Raw genomic sequence first — 21,866 nt, 5'->3', positions numbered from 1 at the left:
CTTTCCCATTTTTCTGTTTTATGGAACTATCAATATGTGCAGGGAATAGCTTGTATAAAGAGTACCTTTCCTGCAAAATTTGAGCTTGGTGCGCAGATTTTTTTTCTTCTTTTTTTGCAGAACTAATTTTTGTGAGTGAATATTTAACGGTGCTACACCGTTTCAGGAAATCTTGCAACAAAAAAACTGCAAACTATTATTGACACCAATGATGATTATACTGTGGTAATAAGTTATATGGTAATAGCTACCTAATACTAATATAGGTACTGTAGCAATAAATTTCTTTACGCACTCCGAATCAGAAAAAAAAACACTTTCACACAGTCACTAGCACAATTTTTTAAGATAATATTGGCACTATTTCATTTCAAGAGACTATTAAAAAATTGTATAATAATCCTTAATTTATTTAGTAGACATGAGTTTTTTTTTAACAGTTTCCAGCATTAAAGAAAAAATTCCATTTTTGTGCATTTTTCGCCACATAAACTCAATTCGTGTCAATAATTGTTTGGCAAATGCTTGCGACTCCCCAAAAATGGAGTATTACGATGAGCAAATAAAGGCACCAATATTCAGATTATTATTTCATAAGACTAATATCATGTTGCTATAATTATTTATAATATTCCAGTACAAACTATTTTGCTGACACATACCACAAATCTTCTACTTTTCTGTTGCTTGTTGCCTTACATTATTTCCTTTTCAATTAAAAACAATGTTAAGTTGAAAATAATAATAATGATATAGAAGTTTAGCTCATTGTAAATCATTTATATACTATTTTTTAACCCCAGATCGTTAAAATTTATCACAAGGCTTCAATGGATTGGCTTTTGCAAATTATTTATATTTTATTTTATTTATTCTTTTCTTACATTACTTTCAAGTTTTAGAAAAACGTTTTGAAAGCATTAGCATAAAAACAAATATTTATTTCATAGATCTATCAAATATCTACACAGAATGATCCATCTCTTATTGTGATTTGTTTTTCTCCTCTTATTATAAATTACAGCTAACGAAAATAGTAGTTCAAGAAGTATAAATGAAACGAAAATCAAACAAACGACCGAAAGCAATGCAATAGTGTTGTTGAGGTTTAGGTTTAAGATATTGAGCCACACTGCTTCGAGCATTTTCATTGGCTAATAGTCGGGAAGAAGATTCCCTCCTACTTTCTGCATAAAATTTCTGTTGTTGCTTCTAATCCCCAAGAGGTCCATCCTAATTAGACCAATTCCATAAGTCCAAAAATGTCCAGAAAGTCTAAAAACAGATGAGGTTTTGAAAAAACCTCGTCGATCTTAAAATCGATGCAGTTTAGAATATGCTCGGGCGAAGCCTGAGCAGTCTTACATTTAGTGCAAAGTCCAAAAGTCTTTTGCCCCTGAACATACGAGAGACACCTCAAGTGACCACTTGCAAAGCGAGACAAACAAGCCTGCTGGCTTTTAGGTCCCCCAAAAAGCAAGGCACTTCCAGGTCGTTTTCTGAAATACCAATTATGCGGAGGAGGAACCCTCCAGAGGACCATAAACATTTTTTTGCACTCTGCAAAGACCAGGGACGTCCCTAGACATTTTGGCGCTCCGGGCGAAACCTAATTTTGCGCCCCCCCCGTTTCTTTTTAAGTAAATCTCATGCGACCATATCAGAAAGTCAAGAAAACATTGAAAAAAAAATATTAAAAAAAAAAACGTTTTATTAAAAACTCAATCATCAGATAACAAGATAAGCAATTTAGCATTTAAGGCAAAATAACAAAGATTAAAGTGTAGTAATGCTAACTAAACTAATATCCCATATTATAAATAAATTCTAACTAACCAAAGTAATTAAAATGCCCTTTTTCTAACTTTTCCTTCGGGAAACTCACGAACCAATGATTCCAAATCTAATTTGTCACTAATTTGGTGTTCTATAGCTATCATTGCCAATCCATTGAGACGATTTTGCGCCTGCATCGTTCTGAGATAATTTTTTTATATATTTTGTTTGATATTTTTTGTTTTAAAAAGCTTCTTTCCCCTGAAGCCACAGTGACTGGCAATGTAAGTAGGATTCTTAATGCTATGCTGAGGTTTGGTGCTAATTTAAGTGTAGCGATAAACTTGAGAACTTCAACAGGGGTTTCCTTTTTGTTAATAATGACGAAACAATGCTTATTTCATCGGCTAGTTCCAGGGCGTTAAGATCGCTTGAATTTCCATCAGTTAAAACTATTTCCAAATCTTTGCAATGAGCCAGTAGCTCATTTCTGGGCATGTCTTTTAGACCAAAAATATTATACAAAAAGACCAAAATATTATTTAGACCAAAATATTATTTAGACCAAAAATATTATATAAAATACAATCAATTCTTGAAAGGCGGGGGTTGAGTGGTTTCGTCATGTTGAATTGAATTCAACTAGGTTTTGCCTTAATGTTTAAATATATTATATTATTTGAATTATGTGCTTAGAAATAAAAATGATAAATTCCGCCTGCCGCCTCTCAATCTTGTTAACTATCATTTTGGCGCCCCTAGATCATTGCGCTCCGGGCGGCCGCCCGCCCGGATCGCCCTGCCCTGGGGCCGGCCCTGCAAAGACCTCATTGAAAGTGGAAGGTAAGTCCGGCTGTAAAGGTTCTAAAGAAGCATCTTTAGCCAGTGAGTCCGCCATCTCGTTACCTTTGATTCCAACGTGTGATGGAATCCATTGGAAGTGTACCCCAAAGTCCGCTGAGAGCCTGAGGAGCATCCCCAAAATTGAAGCCTCAGCCCTGTCTCCAACATTCATCCAGTTGCTAAGGTGTTGGATTGAAGATTTGCTATCCGTCAGTATCCATATATGCTTAAAGTATAAAATATATAGATATAAAATGGATATAAAATAAATAGGTATAAAATATATAAATATAAAATATATAGATATAAAATATATAGATAAAAAATTTATATATAGATATAAAATTTCTATATCTATATATAACTATCCGTTTTTCAACTCTACCGAAACCAGCCCTCAGAATATTAAAGGTTAAAACAGTGGACGAAATAATGTCCTCGCGGAAGTTCTACATCCACTAATGGTTTGTTTTGAATTCCAGCCCAGATTGGTAATAAATATTCATTAGCAAAAAATTCTCTAATTAGGTTCTCATTTACAAGCGGAAAAAAAATTGCAAGCAATGAGAACGGCTCTTTAGAGCTCAGTTGGCTGCATTTTTTAAGAGGTTCTCAAAGTGAGCATAAGCACGTTAAGACAACGGAGTCTTGCGCGCAAAATTTAAAGTTTGTTTACATTTGGGCATGCTCCTGATGTCTTACATTAGTATCATTTTTGTTTTCCTTTTTTATTCCATTTCAAAAAATTGTACATTCATTTTTTTATTTTATTTTAAGGGTAAATTCTATTTCATATAGAATTTTATTAAAACAAATTTTTGAGGAAAAAAATTAAATTTTTAATTTAAAAAACCTATACTATAAAAATATTCTGCTTTGTCATTACTTTGATAGCAAAATTAATGGATAGGTGGGACATTAATTTTTCAACTTTCTGCTCATACTCTCTGTTTATGTTTCCTTTTTCCAGGCAGTTGGGATGAAATTGCCAAAAACAAAACAAGAAAATTAATGAAAAATATTATTCAATGAATAGTTTTAGAACTATCAAAGATTTCAGAGCAAAATGTGGGGTATTTATTGTATGGGGGAATGTTCCAAAATTTTTGTGCAAGGAAAGGAGATATATTTTTCTTAAAAATCTTTTAGATAAGGACTTACCAATATTAATTTTGTGAAGTAAATATCTGATTCATAAATTGAACTGCATTTTAAAACAAAATTATTTTTGTGTATAAAAATAAGGCAATTCTTAATTGAACATATTTATTCATTTAATTTTTTAAATATTATTCTTTTCCTTAGTTGGTTGATTAAAAAATCTAAGAAACAAAGGCATGGACAAAGTGGACTGTGAAGAAGTATTAAAATGAAACCTCCTCTATGGTTACAACAACTTCTGCTATGTTTCTCTTACATCCACTGTTTTGCTGATAAAAAGTGTCTTGAAAAAGGTATTTTTTTCCTTAGTTTTTAGTTAGTTTTTCTTTAGCTGGACCGATTGCAGATCTACATAATTCAGTAGGCACTTGATCATAGGCATTTCAGGGGTCCAATTTTTGAAGCGGACGAAATTAAAAACCAAGTGCCTTTGGTTTGCTAAATTTCAGGCATTATAAAAGTTTTTCTTTAAACTGCTAAATATATGCAAAAGGATTAATTAATTTTATGTCTTCCTTGTTTTTTAACTTTAATGAATTTAAATCTGTGAGTTGATGAAAATCCTCTTTATTTGACTGAAATTGGTGATCAAAATGGGCTACAGGTGGCGTAAAGCAGAACTCTCTATCTATGGCATCAACCATCAGCGTGTGGAGAGTCATTGGAGAAAAAAATATGTTTCTCTTGTGATTTTTAAATAGATTAAAAACTTTTAAGTTGGGAAACTATTTGGAACTGAAAACTATATTGAACATAGTTCTGAAAGAAAGCATTGTGAAAGTTTAAAAAATATTTTTTTGCCAATTAAACACAAAAAATATTAAGAGAGGAAAATATTGTACTACATTCCTACACAACTGAGAAAGGGTCAAGAAATGGAACCAGTGTTCTCTCGAGATAAGTATTCGAGAGTTGCAATTTGGAATATTAAGCAAGGCTATTAGAAATCTGTAATTATTGAGGTATGCATATTCTTCCACAAAGGACATACATAACCTTGATTATTCAAAGTAATGAGAACTAGATTAACTTCGAATAATTGAAATATTCAAATTTTAGATGATTTTTGAATTTTTTCTATCTATTCTCATCAATAAGCTTAAAAAATTTAGATTTTTTTTAAAAAATTATATTGTTATATGGTATTTAAATTTGGTTTCATACGACGATTTAATAAATTCTTTTTGACAAATAGGTTAAAAAATATCTTAATTTAATTTTTTATTTATTTTGAAGACCTATATAATTGAATTATATGGCAGCAACATATAAATTATATGACAGTTTTCCAAACTTAATTAATTTTTTTAAAAATCTATTTGAAAATCAGGGCGGAAACTAACTGACTTGAATTCTATGACTCTCCACTTGCAAATGGTGAAAGCATGCGGAGTATTTGCCATAGGTAGAGAGTTATGCTCTACGCCACCTGTAGCTTATTCCGATCGCCAATAGCGAAAGAAAATTATATTTCTCTTGTTAATTTTGTTGGTGTCGATGGTGAAGTGCCATTGTCTTCGTCACTGGCATTGGTAAGCAAGTGGCCTTCTCTTGCTACTTCATATGTAAATCAGTATCATAAATGAACTTGACTCGGAGATCATTTATTAATTTATATATTTTCATGCGGATCCCATGAAAGTCAAGAACCACAAAGCTCCATCACCTCAAAATTTCCATCTCCCTTTTATTCATTTAATTTAATAAAGATAAAAATTGAGATTTTTAAGCATTAGATTTTTACCCGAGAGACAGTCCAATAATTGCTTATTTTTTTAAACTTTTATTGTACTTACTTTTTTTACTTATTACTACTTAATATTGCATTATTGCTTTTAAAATTTTCAGTGCTCTAATTTGTTTCATAAAAAAGCTTAATTATTCTTAAAAGCATGATTTTAAGAAAATATGAAGAGATAACCTTTCAATATTATAAAGCAGCAAAAATTCTTATTTAATTCAGATTTGTCATTCTAAAGAACTTTAATTCATCTTTTAATGATTTGATTTAAAAGCAATTGAAATAAAAAAATTAATTAATTGTTAAATATTATGAGTGTAGAGACCATATAATAATTTACTTCTGATAAAAATGTTTATCTTCAATACCCATTGTATTTACAATTCAAAATTATTTTTTTTAATCATATTAAAGAAATGCTAAGTCAAGTAACACATTTTAATAAAAATTTATTGGGGTCCATTCATTAATTTACATTTGTAATATGAATTTATTAAACTTTTCTTAGTTTGCTTCATTCTTTTCATAGCTTTTAAAATTCGGTATGTTCAATAATATTAATCTTGTTAATCTTTTGTTGAATATGCTTTTATAAATAACTTACATTTAAACCTAAAAAAATACTTCGATAAGCATTTTGAATGATGGTTAAATTAATTATAATTTTGAACTAAATTTTTACATAATTAATTAAAGTAATTATTAATTTAAAAATTGGATTAATCCACTCAATATTTAATACATTGAAAATTGTGTATATATTTTTTGTATGGTGACTAATTTATTTCAGAAAAGAGTTCTTTATTAGAAATTAGTTATTATATCATGATCATCTAAAGTCTTTAAAAAATAATTTTGCATTTTGTTAATGTATATATGAAGAACTTTCGACAGTAGGAAGAAAAATTTTTTATTAGTGCACATATCCTAATTATGATTTTTTTTAAGTGCTTAAAAATATTTTTTGAATGCTTAAAAGGTGCTTATTTTTGTTGAAAAATTTGGCTCACTCCGGGAGGGAAAAATTGAGCAACTCCCATAAAAAAAGGGGGAAGGCAAGAGCAGGCCATCCATCCAAATATTATAATTCAAGCAAATACTTTGCCTCTGATTAATTGAGTGTTTCTAATTTTTTTCGGTGGACTATTTTGTTTTTCAAATAAATAAAATGGAACACTTATTTGTTTAAATGAACATATTTTCTTTTTAATGCACTCTTTTTCTTGTGAATTTTTATAAAAATTACCTTAAAAATGGGGATTTTTTTTATGTATATGAATATTTTGCTTTTAGTTTGGAAATTATTTCCTTTTTGAAGTTAGTTCTTTGCCAATTAGTACAACTTTGTAATATGGTGTTATTTTTGACTTATTTATGATGTTTTTTAAGTTGACTTCAAAGTTTTATGCTTTCTGTCATTTTTCAGTATAAGTAAGTCAGTTTAGAAAAAAAGAAGTAACTGAAATTAGCACTTGATAACTTTTCAAAGACTGTACATAAGTTTAGATAAACTTTTTTTTTGGTCTTTTTCTTAGAATAAATAAATATTTTTGCCATGTCAAAAACTTTTATATTAGTCTTTTTACAACTAAAGTAATATTCAATTTTCTGAAGGATTTTTAAGAGAATAGAAGTTATTTGCAACTTTTCTATTTTTAAGTTGTCTGATTTTATATATTCAATTTTATTATCTAATTTTTTTTTAGTTGAATCCATCTCTTTTCAAAACTTATATCATTACAAAGTCTTGAAAAAGAGATGGATAATAAAGCATAATATATTTTTGAAAAATTTTATACAAGTACCAATTTCTAGCTTTATCAAAATTACCTGTTTGTTTACGAGGAATATTAACTTAATATATTTCTACTTTGATTGTAAGCTAGCAGATTTTCACCAGTAGTAGTTAATGCAAAATCATTTCTTGTACCATTTCAAAATACATAAAGCTCTACATATATTATTTTAAAATTTCTATTTGCTAAATAAATTGTTCACAAAACTGTAAGCTCTTAGAAGCATTAATGTTGGCAATTGTCATATGTAACGGAGTAGATCTGTTATCAGTTTTCCTGGAGAAAAGTGTAGTAATGTTTTATTGTTTCAATTAACTAATATATAATTAATTGTTCTACAAGATTGTTGTTATGTTATATCTGATTGATTTTATATTATTAATCGCAAACATTCTCTTTAATACTTATGCTACTTAATTCTAGCATTTACTGATATAAAATAGGAGAAAATTCCGCATAATTCATTTCAGATTTATTTGCAAATTCATATTGCTTTAATTTGTTGTACTGTAAGACTGAAATCTTATTTACTTTCCAGAATTTATTGAAAGACATTTTTATGTTGATGAATATGATTTGCCTTTAAAAATTGAAGTTAGCAACAGGATATCTCATCAGTTAGTTTCCAACATAGCCAAGATACTTCTTACCGAAGCTGTAGGTTATTCATATGTTAAACTTGTTCAGCAAGATCGAGATACTGTTGCAGACAATGCGACAAGAACTATGCAAAAGATTTCTACCTGCTCGAGCCATCAGTAAGTTAAGCATGTTCATTACTAGTATTTCTATTCATCTTCTTTAATTTAACATTGAAATGTAAATAAGTTTACTTTGAGAGAACTGATCTCAATTAGTAATTGGACTTAAGACTTCCACAAATATCTATCCTTGAAGTTTGGGTTTACTGAAGAGAAGAAAGAAATTAAGAGAAATTAAAATACCGATCACAGCATTTCTACCAGTAATAAGAAGAGAAATCAAAAATCATGCATAAAGCAGTTAAATACTGCAATTCCAAAGGAAAGTTGCACAGTGCAGCAGAAATTCCATTAAAAAAATTGAAGCCAATTGAAAAATTTTGAAGAAGAAAACAATGAAAAATATAAAAAAGACCAGCGAAGGTGACATTATCAGGGGGTACCAGTTCCGGAAGCCATAAAAACAAGAAACCTTTTCTATCGAGAGAGCACGACGGATGTCTAAAAATTGCTCTCTCTATACCCCAAAGGTTTTGCAAAGAGTCCAGGACGAGAGAAAAGAGAATACAAAAACAAAATACTAAAGTAAAATACTACATAAACTAATTACAAAAGGAAAACAATGTTCGAAAAACCTACTTAAAAATATTCCCCTTTCAAACCAAAGCACATAACTTTCTGAAAAACCTTAACCTAACTGAAATTCACAAGCAAACTAGCGACCCCATTTAATGCACAGAAAAAAGAAAGAAAGGAAAGCAAGAAAGCTATTGCCATCTGTTTGTAGAAAAGTTTAACTGGGGCCGCTCAGTTGAGTCTCGATCTAGTCCTATTGAAAGAAAACGAAAACTAATTATTTTTAATAATTTCTTTAATTTTAACTTCAATGTTGTAAAAATTAAAATGAAAATCATTACTTTCCAAATTATTTTAAAAATTACTATTAGCCTCTTGAAAGCATTCAACATTATTGCAAATTTTTTTGATTCTTGAAAATTACCTTGTGGTTTCCCTATTTTTTGTTTATAAAAATCAATACCATTAAAAAGAACATTTTCAAAAAGATTAAATTTAGGGATATCAATCAATAATTTTTATCAATATTTTCATTAATTAAATATTTATCATAAATACAACTACAAATATCAAGTATTTGCACATGAGGTATCCTGAGATAAAGATTTTTAAAGTCAAATGTATTAATATTAAAAACTTCATTTTTTTTCCCAATAAAGTTCAGAACATCAAGATAACAATTAATAACAATCTTTTTCTCACCTTTAATTTTAAGCAAAATAATTTTAAGAATATTAAAGAACTTTTTACTAATATTAGAATTATAACTATTAGTATCACAAACTATAAACTTGAATTTGACTGGATTTTTATGAAATTTAATAATTAGAAATAAATAAGGTTCGGTAATTCTAATCAATTTAGATTTTAATTTTCTTCTAAAAGCAATAATCCTTTTGTCAATAGCTTTTTTGTCATCCTTTAATTTAAGATAAATATTATTAGTATTATATTCCTTAATAATAAATTTAAAAAAAAAATATTTACGCTTAATGCCAAAGTTAGAAGCTTTATCAACAACTGTAATAATTAACTTATTTTTAAGTTTTTTAATTTTCTCAAACATATCATAATCAACTAGGATAGAAACAAAATTTAGAATTATTTTAAATTATTTTTTATTAAATTCTTTTGTTGTTTATTCATCATCGCTACTACTATCACTTTTATACATACTTTTCTAAAATCATAAACTGAATGTTACATTTTACTACTATATAAATTTTTGGTTGTTTGATTCCTGGCTTTTGCATTGGTAGGATCTTGTTTAGGCAGTGTTCAACTGTATAACTACCCATAGAGAGATTAAAATTGTTTTGTCATAGAGAAAAAATTTGTAAATTAGCATTTGATAGTGTTTTAATATGTCCCTTTAGAAATGTACTAGATGTTCTGTGACGGCCACCTTTTATGTACATTGTTTGAATCTTTTTTTAAAAATGTAGGTAAGAAGCTATGTAATCTATTATTGCAAAATAAGAATTTTTTCAAAATTTCAGTTTTGTATGATTTTTAAAATATAAATAATAATTGCATCAAGTGGCATATTATAAGGTTTGCTTTTTAACTCATGAAGATTGCATCTTAATAAGTAAGTATTGAATCCGTAACTAGGTTAAAAGTTATTTTAGGTGTTAATTTTTTTGTTGCTTTAAATTGTAGCATTAAGCACCAAAATATCATTTAAAAAAGAAAATTCGCTCTTAAATCGCATTTTTCGATTGGTTCTTTGTGTGTTATATTGATTTTTTGTGTGAAATTTTTTCTGAAAGAATCGGTATTTACTGACAAAAAATGAATAACTTCTGATAATAGCATGAAAGTATTTAAATTAGTAGAGTATCCTAACAATAGATGCTTCACAATTAAAAATTGAAATTGAGCTGTTTAAATTGTACCCTCAGCATTATAATAGGTTAAACCAACTTAATATAAAATGACAATAAAATCTATATTAATAATAAGCAGGATAAACATTATATCCAACCACATAACAGGAAAATGGTTTATTCTACTATGAATCTTTTAGAAAACAGTCAAATATCAAGGCTACAGAAACATATCATGATAGGCATTGGACACTAATTGTTTTAAATTATATAGATTTTTAACGGAATTTTTTTTTGTCAGTCTTCTTTCATTTCTAAACCTAACTTTTTCAAGCTCCTTAAAATGAGATATACTTCCTTAAATTAATTGGTTTTCTATATTTTCAATCATTGCACCAATTTAGAAAAAAATTTAGTAAAGTTTCGTGTCTAAAAATATGCATAAACTGTTCATTTTGATGCGTTATGTATTCTCTTTGATGAAAATATTAAATAAGTATACTCATACCTATGCAATACTAAGAGAAAAAATTTTTTTTTATAAATTATTAACGGGTTATATTAAAATAGTAGTGAAATTTGAAAAAGTATTATGTAGCAAATCATATAACAAATAGGCTTCCGATACACATTAAGATGTAATTTTAATAAAAGTAATTTACTTTAGAATGTGTAAAATTGTAGACTTTATTTGAGGAAAATAACATCATGTCCTGATATTAATCTGAAACAAAGCTAAAAGGTAGCGTAAGTTATTAAATTAATTGAGGAATATAAAAATACTTTATTGTCCTAATAGTACAAACTAATTTACAAACATTGATAAAATTTAATTTAATGTTATGAACATTTCTCATTGTAATCAAGCACAATCAACATGTATCAATTAACATTCAGTTTTAAAAAAAAAGATTTTAGCCCACTTAATTTTAGTTTCATCTAAAATAAAAATGTTTAACAATTATACAATTTTAACATACATAATTTTGTTTCATTACCATATCATGATAGTAATTATAAAAATTTCAAATATCTTTTTAGAATGACTAGGAATATAAAAAAGTCATTTTATGGCACATCCACTTATTACAACAATTGCAGCAACTTATTGCAAAATTTCATTTATGCAAAAATAAATTTTGCTTTTAATTTTCAGATTACTTTTTTTAATTATTGAAAAAGTTTTTAATACCTTCTTAGTCAGATGTTTGTATCATTTACTGATTTGTATAAATTTATATTAATTTTGTTTTATTTTATAGGAAATGTGATGATGTTTATTTTCTTGGACCTGAAGTAATGATAAATTTGGAAGTATGGCTGAACCCTGGTTTTAACATGGATGAATGGCTTTCTACTGAACGTATTGAAGACTTAGGTCCCTTAGGTCCTTTAGGAAGGTTTGAGAAACTGATTAATTTTTTATTTAACTGAAATTATTTTTTTTAAAATAATACTTTTTCGTTTTTGAAACCTGTTGATTTTATTTTCAACACTAGTACTAGAAAATTTATAATTGTGAATACATTATTAATTGTTATATTTTATACTGATCGTTTCATTATAATTTTCATTTTTAAACAATGAATTAATGTTTGATACATTCTCATACATTATTAAAAACTTTTTTTCATAGTTTTGTTTAATCATTACAATTTGCTTATAGATTTAGCATAGTTTTTTCCTATTTGTGCCTTGAATTTTCGATCATTAACGCCTGTATTCACCAATAACCCTAACCCTCGGTCAGAGTTCAAAACAGGTTTTATGAGAGCAACTCTAGGTTAGAGTCCAAAATTTCATTTCACCATGTACGTAACTGCGAGTTACTGTAACCCAGAGTTAAGTCACTTTATCCTGAAGATATTCCCAGTTCAAGTAACCGCGCATGCGCAGTAAACGAGTGTTTGTTTATTTACTTCGTTTTCTTCGTCAGTATTTTTTTATATTTCTGCTCTTTTTTGTTTCAAAATTTTAACTGTTTTGAATTTCGATTCTTTTTTTTGTATTCTTAACCTGAAGATTTCCCCGGTTTGAGCAACCGCAGATGAGAAGAAGGAGATTTTTTATTTATTTATGTTTTCAAAAATAACACTTTTGATGTTCGATTGCTTATGTTCAGTGAGGTCAATTTTTTCACATGGTGCAACTATAATTAATTTATATCTTTGCCTTGCCTTCAAAAAAATATAGCATACCATAATATTAATAAACTGAAAATATATTGATAAAATGAAAATTAAATAATACTTTTGATGTTTGGTTGCTTTTTTTTATGTTCAATGAGGTCGATTGTTTTTACTAGATGCAACTATAACTAATTTATTTCAAATAAGTGCTTATTAATAAAGTCAAAATTAAATAACACCTCTGATGTTCGGTTGCTTTTTTTATGTTCAATGAGATCAATTATTTCACTACATGCTTACTTTTTTTTATGTTCAATGAGGTCGATTTTTTTACTAGATATAACTATAAATAATTTATATCAAATAAATGCTTATTAATAAAATAAAAATTAAATTTTCCTGAGTTAATATCTTCTATAGAAGAAACTATTTATATTTCTCAAATTAATATTAGCAGTCGTTACAGCACTTAAATAATTTTTCACTCAAAAAAAATCGTGGATAATAAAGATTGCGGCTACAATAATTCAAATGAATAGTGTAAGTAAGAAGATTCTAAATAATTTAACAAACTTTTTTTTTTTTAAAGAAAAAAAAAAAACAATCGATACTTGAAAGAAATATAAAAATTTAAAAAATAATATAATTCATTAAACATTTTTAGATTTTAATAATATCTATCGAGATGATAGATCTTGCCCAAAAATAAAAGTAGTTTAGAGATGAACTGGCAAAATTAATGTGCAATATTTAGATACGAAGATAACGAAAAGAATTTAATTTTTTTTAATCCATGAAATAAAGCTATTAATTGAATTAAAAACATATACATTATTTTAAACATATATTAGAAATTATGCTGAAATAAATATTATGTAATCAATGCAAATTTTGATCCGAGGTAACATTTAAACTACACAATAATCTGCATCAAGTAACTTTGCAAATCAGGAAATTTAGAATTTTGCAACCATAAAATAATCTGCTGAATATTTGGAAAGAATAGGATCGTTTGAAAGAGATTTATTGCTTAAAATTATATGAAATTAAAATACCCATCTTTAGTTATAATTTTTAATATATAGCCTGACTACTTTATGAAATATGGGGCATTTATACAACTGATATATTTCCATTTACAATTATCTAAATAATAAAATTTTTAAAGGCATTATTTTTTTTTAAATTGTGAAAGCTTTGGAATATTTGTTCCGAATATGACATTTTCCTTTAAAAATTTTTTTTATCTTATTCTCCATATCCCTGACGGCGATTCTCTCTTATCATCGGCAGATGGCAGCACAATAATAGTCATTTATAACTTCTGAATAATATGAATGTGTTGATTTATGCTTATCTGAGCTGAGAAGTTTATTTTATACAATTACATTTAAAATTTTTAAAAAAAAAATTTTTCACAATTGTTTAAGTTATCGATAATATGTTATGAAGGGGAAAAAAGATTAAAAATATGCAAATAAGGATGAGAATGATGTTAGCATAATCCCCTTGATCATAGTGTAAAATAAAAGTATTAAATAATTGTGTGAAATAAACGTAATTTTAATTGAATTTCGGTTACATTTCTGTGGTTACTTACGGCTTTATGATATCATAATAATAAAATATCTAAATTCATAATAATAAAGCTCGGATCTTTTCGCTCATCAATACAAGTCAGTTAGGAAAACGAAACTAAACATCTTTTTTATTTGACTAGTAAAAGAGAGGTTCAAATTTAATTATTCAATGCAATATTTTTTTTTCTTCTTTCGAAAAAAAAACTTTTTTAAAAAATAGCAAAGCAACAAAATTTGAAAACAAACACTGTTAATACGCTATAAATCTACCACTGGGATGCTAGTTAACGGCGAGTTAAGAAACCAGCAGATACGAAACTGGCGGTCAAAAAATAATGAAGAATACGCTTTTCGACTCGTGGTCAAAATTTCCAAACCGGGAGTTTCGCTTTAGGTCAGAGTCAACGGTAAATACGGGGGTAAATGGCTCATACAATAAAAATTTTATTTGGCAATTATTTTTAAAAAATTGGATGTCATAAATTTGTTTGGGACTACATTTATATATTAAATAAAAATCTCTTTGTATTTTTCATATTTAATTAAAGTCTAATTATTAAAGAAACAAAAAGCATTATTCTATTGGTGTATTAATAATAATGTAACATTGATAACTACTTATTGGCACAAAAGAAATTAATATTTAAAATTAATTTTATTTTATTTATTTATTGACTCCTCAAAAAACTATTAATCAAATATAATTTGCAAGCAGCTTATGTTTATACAGTCTACACTCCTTAGTAAAACCCTCCTCTATTAGTGCGACCCTTCTGAACGACCGCTACGTGAAGTCCTGTTTGCTGTTCCATAGGCACATTAAAATGTCTAATCATGATGATGCAGTGTTCCAATGTAGTGACAAAAATTTTGTTTCATTTTTTAATTTTCAGAAAATCGTTCTGTAAACAGGTGTTATAAAATTTTTACTCTTCACAGTTTTCTATTGATAAAGAATCAATCAATAACAAAAATCTCCAGAAAAATTAATCAAACCACTATTTCTTTTTATGTTACTGCTCAAAAAACATGAAGTTTCTTGAATTCTCAATGAACGAAGAAAGAGTGAGAAAACAACCTATTCTTAACCTAGCAGGTCTTTTGTCTAATCTATGGTCAAAAGAATTGTGAAAGATAGAGTACTTACTGTAGTGTATCTACCACTACAAAAATACAATTCCAATTCACTGGTATATAAGACTTGTTAACTCGATTCTATGTTGGTGATTCTTTTCATAGATGAAGGTTGACATGGTCGATGTGACTCTCTCCACACTTGCCATTAATTTGAAGTGAATATTGCACTGTCTTTTAGAAATCTGAGTTTACTGTAGAATCAAAACTTTTCGAAATTTATTTTCAGATGGTTCAATTTATTCATCAATCATAATTTTTCTTGTCTAAAAATTGTATTCACTCTTTTTGGGAAGTGATGTAAGAGGTGATTTATTGTGGAGCTAAAACACGTTTGTTAAAACACATAATTCACATTCTTCTTTTATTTTAGTTTCGCTTCGTTTTTTTTTTTTTTTTGCCATATTTTATTTAGTGAAAATGGCTGCTCCTAACCAGTCTAACAGTATATGCTTAAAATGCATAGTAAAATTTTTAAAGGAAGTAGATAGAAGAATAACATTAAAATTACAAATTGCTAAATATTCAAAATCACAAAAAGCACTTTGTTTATTTTATTTAAAAATCTTAATATAATTATAGAGGCAGAAGAACAAAGTGTTCTAATTTCATGCTACTGTTCTCGACAAAGCAAAATTTTAAAATCTAAAAAAACTGAATGACTGGCTAAAGTTTATGCACAATATTAAAAGCTGTCATTTGAAAAAATTTAAATGTACTTTTAAATTTTAATGCATTATGTTAAGTACTAGAAGCACTTTATTGACATAAAAAAATTATGTATTAGTCAATTCCATATTTCTATTTAAAGTGTAACATGTTTTTGCCAAAATAAGTCCAGTATTTTTGATATATAAATATATATATTAACTAATTTATGTAGTCACAATATAGCTCCCTCACATTATACCTCCAGTTTTCGTTTGGACCACAGACGTCATTATGTAGAGCGTTGACTGTATTTAGCAGAAATTAAATATGGTGTGATAAGGTATTAAGATATTCGCTTCACAAATATCTCACTAAACTTATTAATAACTTATTATAAATTCATTATTAATAAAACTAAACAAACAATATTTAGTCTTCATTCTTGGATTTTTTTTATTGACTTTTAAAGGTGATTCTATGATAAAAGAGACGTCTTAAATTTTATTTAAGATGTCTCTTTTATCATTATTTAAACTTTTTAATTTTTTTAAACTAATGTTAAACTGCACATAATGAAAGGAAATACTTACCGAATTTTTTTAAATTAATTAAATTTTCAGATTAAAGTTATTCATTTTAATATAAACAGAGAAGAAAAATTCAACTCTTTGTAAATAACTATTGTAAAATATCCTCTCTTTTTTTATTATTTATTCACTAGAACTGAGTTTTTTTGTTGTTGTTGTTAAAATGCAAATTTCGTATGGTTTTAAAATTAAATATAACTTTATAAGAATGATGCAAGTAATACAACCACTGAAAAATTTCACTTTTTTAATTTTAGGTCAGGATGGTATATTGCAGAGTACACTGTTAAGTGGTTTTGGGAGTCCAATAATACTATTATTGATCACTGGAAAGCTTTCACTAATCCTGATGTAGTGAAAATGTTTGATTTGTCTCAAGAAGATTCTGTGTATAACCTCTCTCTAAGCAAAAAATATTGCAAGTACAAAGCATGTGATTCTGATGGCGTCTATAGATTTCCCGAGTGCCGAAAACCAAATGTACAATGTGCAACACTGTTAGCTGACTACCCAGGTAATTTAATAAATTTATTAAAATTTGTGGGAATTTTTTGAGCTATTAAATGCATAGTATTTTGTGATCATGTCCTTTAAAATATATTTTTTAGCTTACTTGTCGAATGAAATTAAAATATGCACATAAAGGGTCTTTTAAATTTCTCAAGAAGCACTTAGAAAATTATTTTGTAACTTTAGAGTTGTTTAGTTTATGCGATGTTTCATGTTTAGCAATAAGATTTATGGCTTTCAAAAGTTTAAGAGACCTACAACAAATTACAAAACAAAACAAGTATTTTTTAACATAGTAGGCCAGAAAATCAAGCAATAAGCTTGTAACTTCTATTGATTACTCTAGTTGTTATTAACAATAACTGTATGAAATGTCATAAACTTAGCTTAAATGTTTAGAGAGATATGGACATTTTTATAAAAATAAAAAAAAATTGTCTTACGGTTTTCTTTGCCCTAACCTTAACCCTTTGTAACTCAACAACTCTGATTTAAGAAATATTTACGCGATGTTAGAATACATCATATTAAGCGTGCAAAAAATAATGAAAAAATCAAGACCTTAAAATTAAAAATTTATTGATAAAAAGCATTTGTTGAACATCTCCAATAACGTGAAAAATAGCACAAAAATTCCATTATATTTAAAACTTCATGTGATAAATTTTGAAGTTGTTGTTTTTATGGTAACAAGGTCTCACACCACATTTTTCAATCCTTCCTTAGCCAAATATACAATCAAGGGGATTGTTGTAAAAAAATTGTATATCCTGCAATTATGTCGTGGAACAATTCTTGCTAAATGCATTATAATATTGGCAGCTGCACCAAGACTTGGTTCCCCCGAGTTTGCAATATTTTCTTTACCTGAATTTAGTTCGATTTTATAGGTAAATCCACGATTTTATAGGATTCGATTTTATAGGATTGAATTTTCATCTATGTTGCAGATATGTAACGCGTTGATACAAAGGGTTAATAATATTCTATAAAATTAAACAAAATTTTTGGAGCAATTTAAAATTAACTACAAAACTATTTTAAAATTTGAAAAAAATTTAATAAAAACTGTGCAAGATATGAGTATTTGAAGTACTTTTCTATGCATTAAAGTTTCATAATTTTGTAGGGAATCGTAATTGGCAATGAGAAAAGTCTGTTTTGAATATCTTAGAAATTTAAGAAGTTTCAAGAAATTTGATAAATAGTTTTTGTAAGTTTTAAACGAAAGCTGAAAATGAAAAGGTGCTTTCCCCAAATTTCCTTTTGTATTATGAAACAAGATTTATAATGACACTGGTAATAACAGCTGAGACGTAAGTGGATTTGCATAAAACCTGCCTGCACCTCAATATTTATGCAAATCCAGTATTCACATGTCTGTTTTAAAGATAAGTACAATATGTGAAGTAGTCAAGTTGTTAGTTCTATTTGAAGTTGTGACAATATGTTACAATGATAGAAACTTAGTGAATTTAAAAGTTTGGTAGTTGGTTGTCACATTAGTGGCAAGTCTATCAGTGAAATAGTGACTGATTTATCTTATCCACCTGCAACTGTTGGTAAAATAGTGAAAAGTAGAAAGCTGCAGGAGTTGGGATATGAACTCTGCAACTTTTGGTCCCCATTTACTTAATGAACTGGACCGGCATTACCTAAAGCAGGAAGTTCATGAGAACTGCATGAAACCTCTTCATATTATTAATAGCGAGTTTTAACAGGTGTTTCTGTGCACCACAGTATTTTGCAAAAAGAACTGCATGCCCTCAATATCCGTGGAAGCATTACTGCATACAAACTCAATATCATGTTATCCAACAAAGTCGCCAGACTTTCTTGATGCAGAAAATCTTGCCACTGAACTATGTTCCACTGGAAAACTGTTTTATCAAACAATGAGTTTCACTACACGCTCGTCCAGTTGGATGGGCGAGTTTGGATATAGCGAATACCACATGAACATTTTTTACCTGAGTGTATAATTCCAACTATCAAGTTTGTTGGTGGTTTACTTGTTTGGGAATCTTTGCATGTTGTCTCTGGTAGGTTGAAAACCAAGGCCTGCAAAGATATTCTGGACAATCAGGTTCTATCTACGGTCTGGGAATTTTAGGGAAATGACAAAAGCTACTTTCAATAAGACTTTGTGTCGTGTCCCGATCCTATCAAGGAGTAGTATCATGATATGAAATTAAAATGTCCCTGGCTTGGTCATAGTCCTGACCTAAACCCTATAGTACATTGCTCATCAACCTTTTCATCACCGCAAACTGGTCAACGTTTGATGATTTTACTCGCCGAGGGAAGGGCATTGATTGTTTATATTTTAGATTGATTTAATAATCTTAATTGTATTTAAGCATGATTTTGGAATAAAATACATTTACACCAAATATGACTATAAATTATTTTAACTCACTTGAGTGCTAATTCAATGAGACTCATGAGCTCATTTCTTTGAAATGTGACCGTCCCATGTGGGAGCAATATAGACAAATGACACCTGAAGTCTGTTGCTTAGGTCCAGTTTATTCCGTTGTTTTGATTTGGTTGCTGTCACGACAGAAAACCCCGCTTCACAGAGATGGTTTGAATGAAACAGCACTAGACATTTAAGTGCTGTGATGATATGCTCAGGGTAAGCCAGCTTAGCGACCCATACAGGGTTGCCACTCCACAGGGAGAACAGGGAAGACCTGGAAAATACAGGGAATTTAAAAATCACCTAAAATAACAGGGAAAATGCAGGGAATTTCGATTTTTTCTTTACAACTAGGAAAATACAGGGAATTTTGTTTCTTATTTTTATCTTTTAAAAAATGGTGACCGATCAAAGCGTAATCTATGGAATATTTAACCATAATATTTCAGCTATACTAAACTATTTAATTTACTATAGCATTATTTAAGTATGTTCAGCTGTTTTTCCAGTAATTAAAACTAATAAATATAGTTAGTCCAATATAGCTCACTCAAGAGCTCAGTAATTGTTGTTTCCTCTTAATATATTGTGTACAATATGTACAGGGAAAACACAGGGAATTTTTTTTTCAGATTTGAGTGGCAACCCTGCCATACCTTGTCACTGAAATGTTCTGCCCGCGGCTACTTCTTTTCTGAGAGAAATCTTTGCTGTGGCTCTCTTAATTCAAATAATCTGATTAGTGATTTCCCTTTGGATAACCATCATATTTTTGTATATAAAAGAAAGCATCTGTACTCTGTGTCCATGTTCTCACAAAATTGCTCAAACAGGCATAAATTAAGGGTGTGTACTTTGATGTGGTTACTAACTTTTATGACATCAATCAATGTACTGTTAGGTTCTAGTGACATTTCCGGCTTTTCAGCGTTTCCCTGTGAATAAGACAACATGTAGATTCATTCTCAGATCCAACCTCCTTACGGAACCAACGTAGCAACTCGGTTTGTGCATTTGATTGCACAAAAAGACTTATTTAAGTTGTCCTGATATATAAAGATCCAGTGATTTGAGTAGTCCTGTTTTCTCCTGTGGTGCTAGTTAGCAAAAAGAGTGCGCATAACAAATACATATGCGCATCCTCCTGATATTATTATTGCAAATAAACAAGTAGTATTGCTTCATTGTTGATATCTGTAAGATTCGTCAACCTGTGATGTATTTATCCTCTCTTACAATTGTCTCAATGTCTTTGACTATTTTCTCAATGCACTTAGTCTCAGTGCCAGCCAAACGTCTACTATCTCTTCCACAGAAGCTTCTCCTAAAAGTTTACGGCAAATGTCTGTAGTGGAGGGCAAGCTCAATTATTCACCTACAGTGAATTGCTTTTTAGCTTTTGCACTCTACCATCCCGGTAAACCTCTTGTCTGTGGAAAGTTGCTCAAATTCGATAGAAATAACCACAGTAAATAAAAAGGATATCGGTCTGGAGGTTGGGGACCATTGCTATAGAACATTTATGGGAAGAATTAGTGATGTTTATGGCCCAAAGAACTGCATCCAAACTCTAGAGCCGACATTTGTTAGTAATTTGCATTTCTTTAAAATTCAAGGAGAATTGTAAGTTTTCTTTTTGATATCATTTATATTGGTATTAATATTGTGAAATATATAATAAGATATGAATACTATTGTCACTATAATAGTTCTTTTTCCTCTTCTCTTTTGTTGCTTTCTTCTATGTGAGCATATTGTTTGCCCTGGTAGTCCAGATATCCAATTAAATGTCTGGATATGCTGCTACCATTACTTAGATGTTAATAAAATAGTCTGTCAGTGAAGTGGAAAGGACTGTCAGTTGAATGTTTTCAAATGAACTCACAAAATATTTTTAAGCCATGATTTTGTTAAAGATTTCAAATAATAAGAAGCATAGTGATATTCTATGATTGATTAATGAATATACTCCTGAACTTTGAAAATTAGCAATTTTGACAAAATTGTTGCTTACCTGTTTTCCTGCAATATTTATTTTTGACTTGTGGGGTGACTATTAATGTGAACTGTCAAAATTTTCATGAGAAGCAAATCTAATTTAAGAATGCTAATGCTGTGTACCATTGCTTTTTTAAATTGTGGACTTATTACATATCATATATTTGTTGTAATCATTTTTTCATGCAATAAATAATGTTGCTTATTACTCAGAATAGTCAGGGTTGGATTGACAAGGGGGTACAGAGGGGTACTTGAATAAGGAGCCCATAAAGAATACGCTATTTTTGATTTCATAGAAATGTTTTTAAAAAAAAGCAGTTGCTACTTTATGACGCTAATTTCTCCAACAAGCTAAATATTCTAAAGACTTTCTTTTTTTATTATAACTAGTAAATGTCGGTTCTAGAAAATTGAATATGTTGTAACAAA

General features: G+C 28.6%; 1 protein-coding gene across 5 annotated transcripts in view; it reads left to right on the top strand.

Annotated features, from left to right (window-relative positions):
* LOC107452256 (uncharacterized) overlaps positions 1-21,866 on the top strand; it is an 84,709-nt gene that overhangs the window by 23,067 nt on the left and 39,776 nt on the right. For 3 of the 5 annotated variants that reach the window (XM_043053184.3, XM_087156119.1, XM_021147705.4), the window contains exons 2-5: positions 3,925-4,073; positions 7,856-8,075; positions 11,686-11,823; positions 16,762-17,018. In XM_043053184.3, the coding sequence (XP_042909118.1) occupies positions 3,989-4,073; positions 7,856-8,075; positions 11,686-11,823; positions 16,762-17,018 (700 nt within the window). In that variant the 5' untranslated portion in view covers positions 3,925-3,988. Of the gene's footprint in view, positions 1-3,508; positions 3,530-3,779; positions 3,799-3,924; positions 4,074-7,855; positions 8,076-11,685; positions 11,824-16,761; positions 17,019-21,866 lie in introns of those variants that run through there. The other 2 variants (XM_043053187.3, XM_043053186.3) reach the window with 2 other exon arrangements.

Source organism: Parasteatoda tepidariorum, chromosome 12 (genome assembly GCF_982258835.1).
Source record: "Parasteatoda tepidariorum strain Cologne lab strain chromosome 12, Ptep-v5.0, whole genome shotgun sequence".
Taxonomy (NCBI): domain Eukaryota; kingdom Metazoa; phylum Arthropoda; class Arachnida; order Araneae; family Theridiidae; genus Parasteatoda; species Parasteatoda tepidariorum.
Note: the sequence above shows the minus strand (reverse complement) of the source record. Positions and strands in the feature narration are given on the sequence as shown.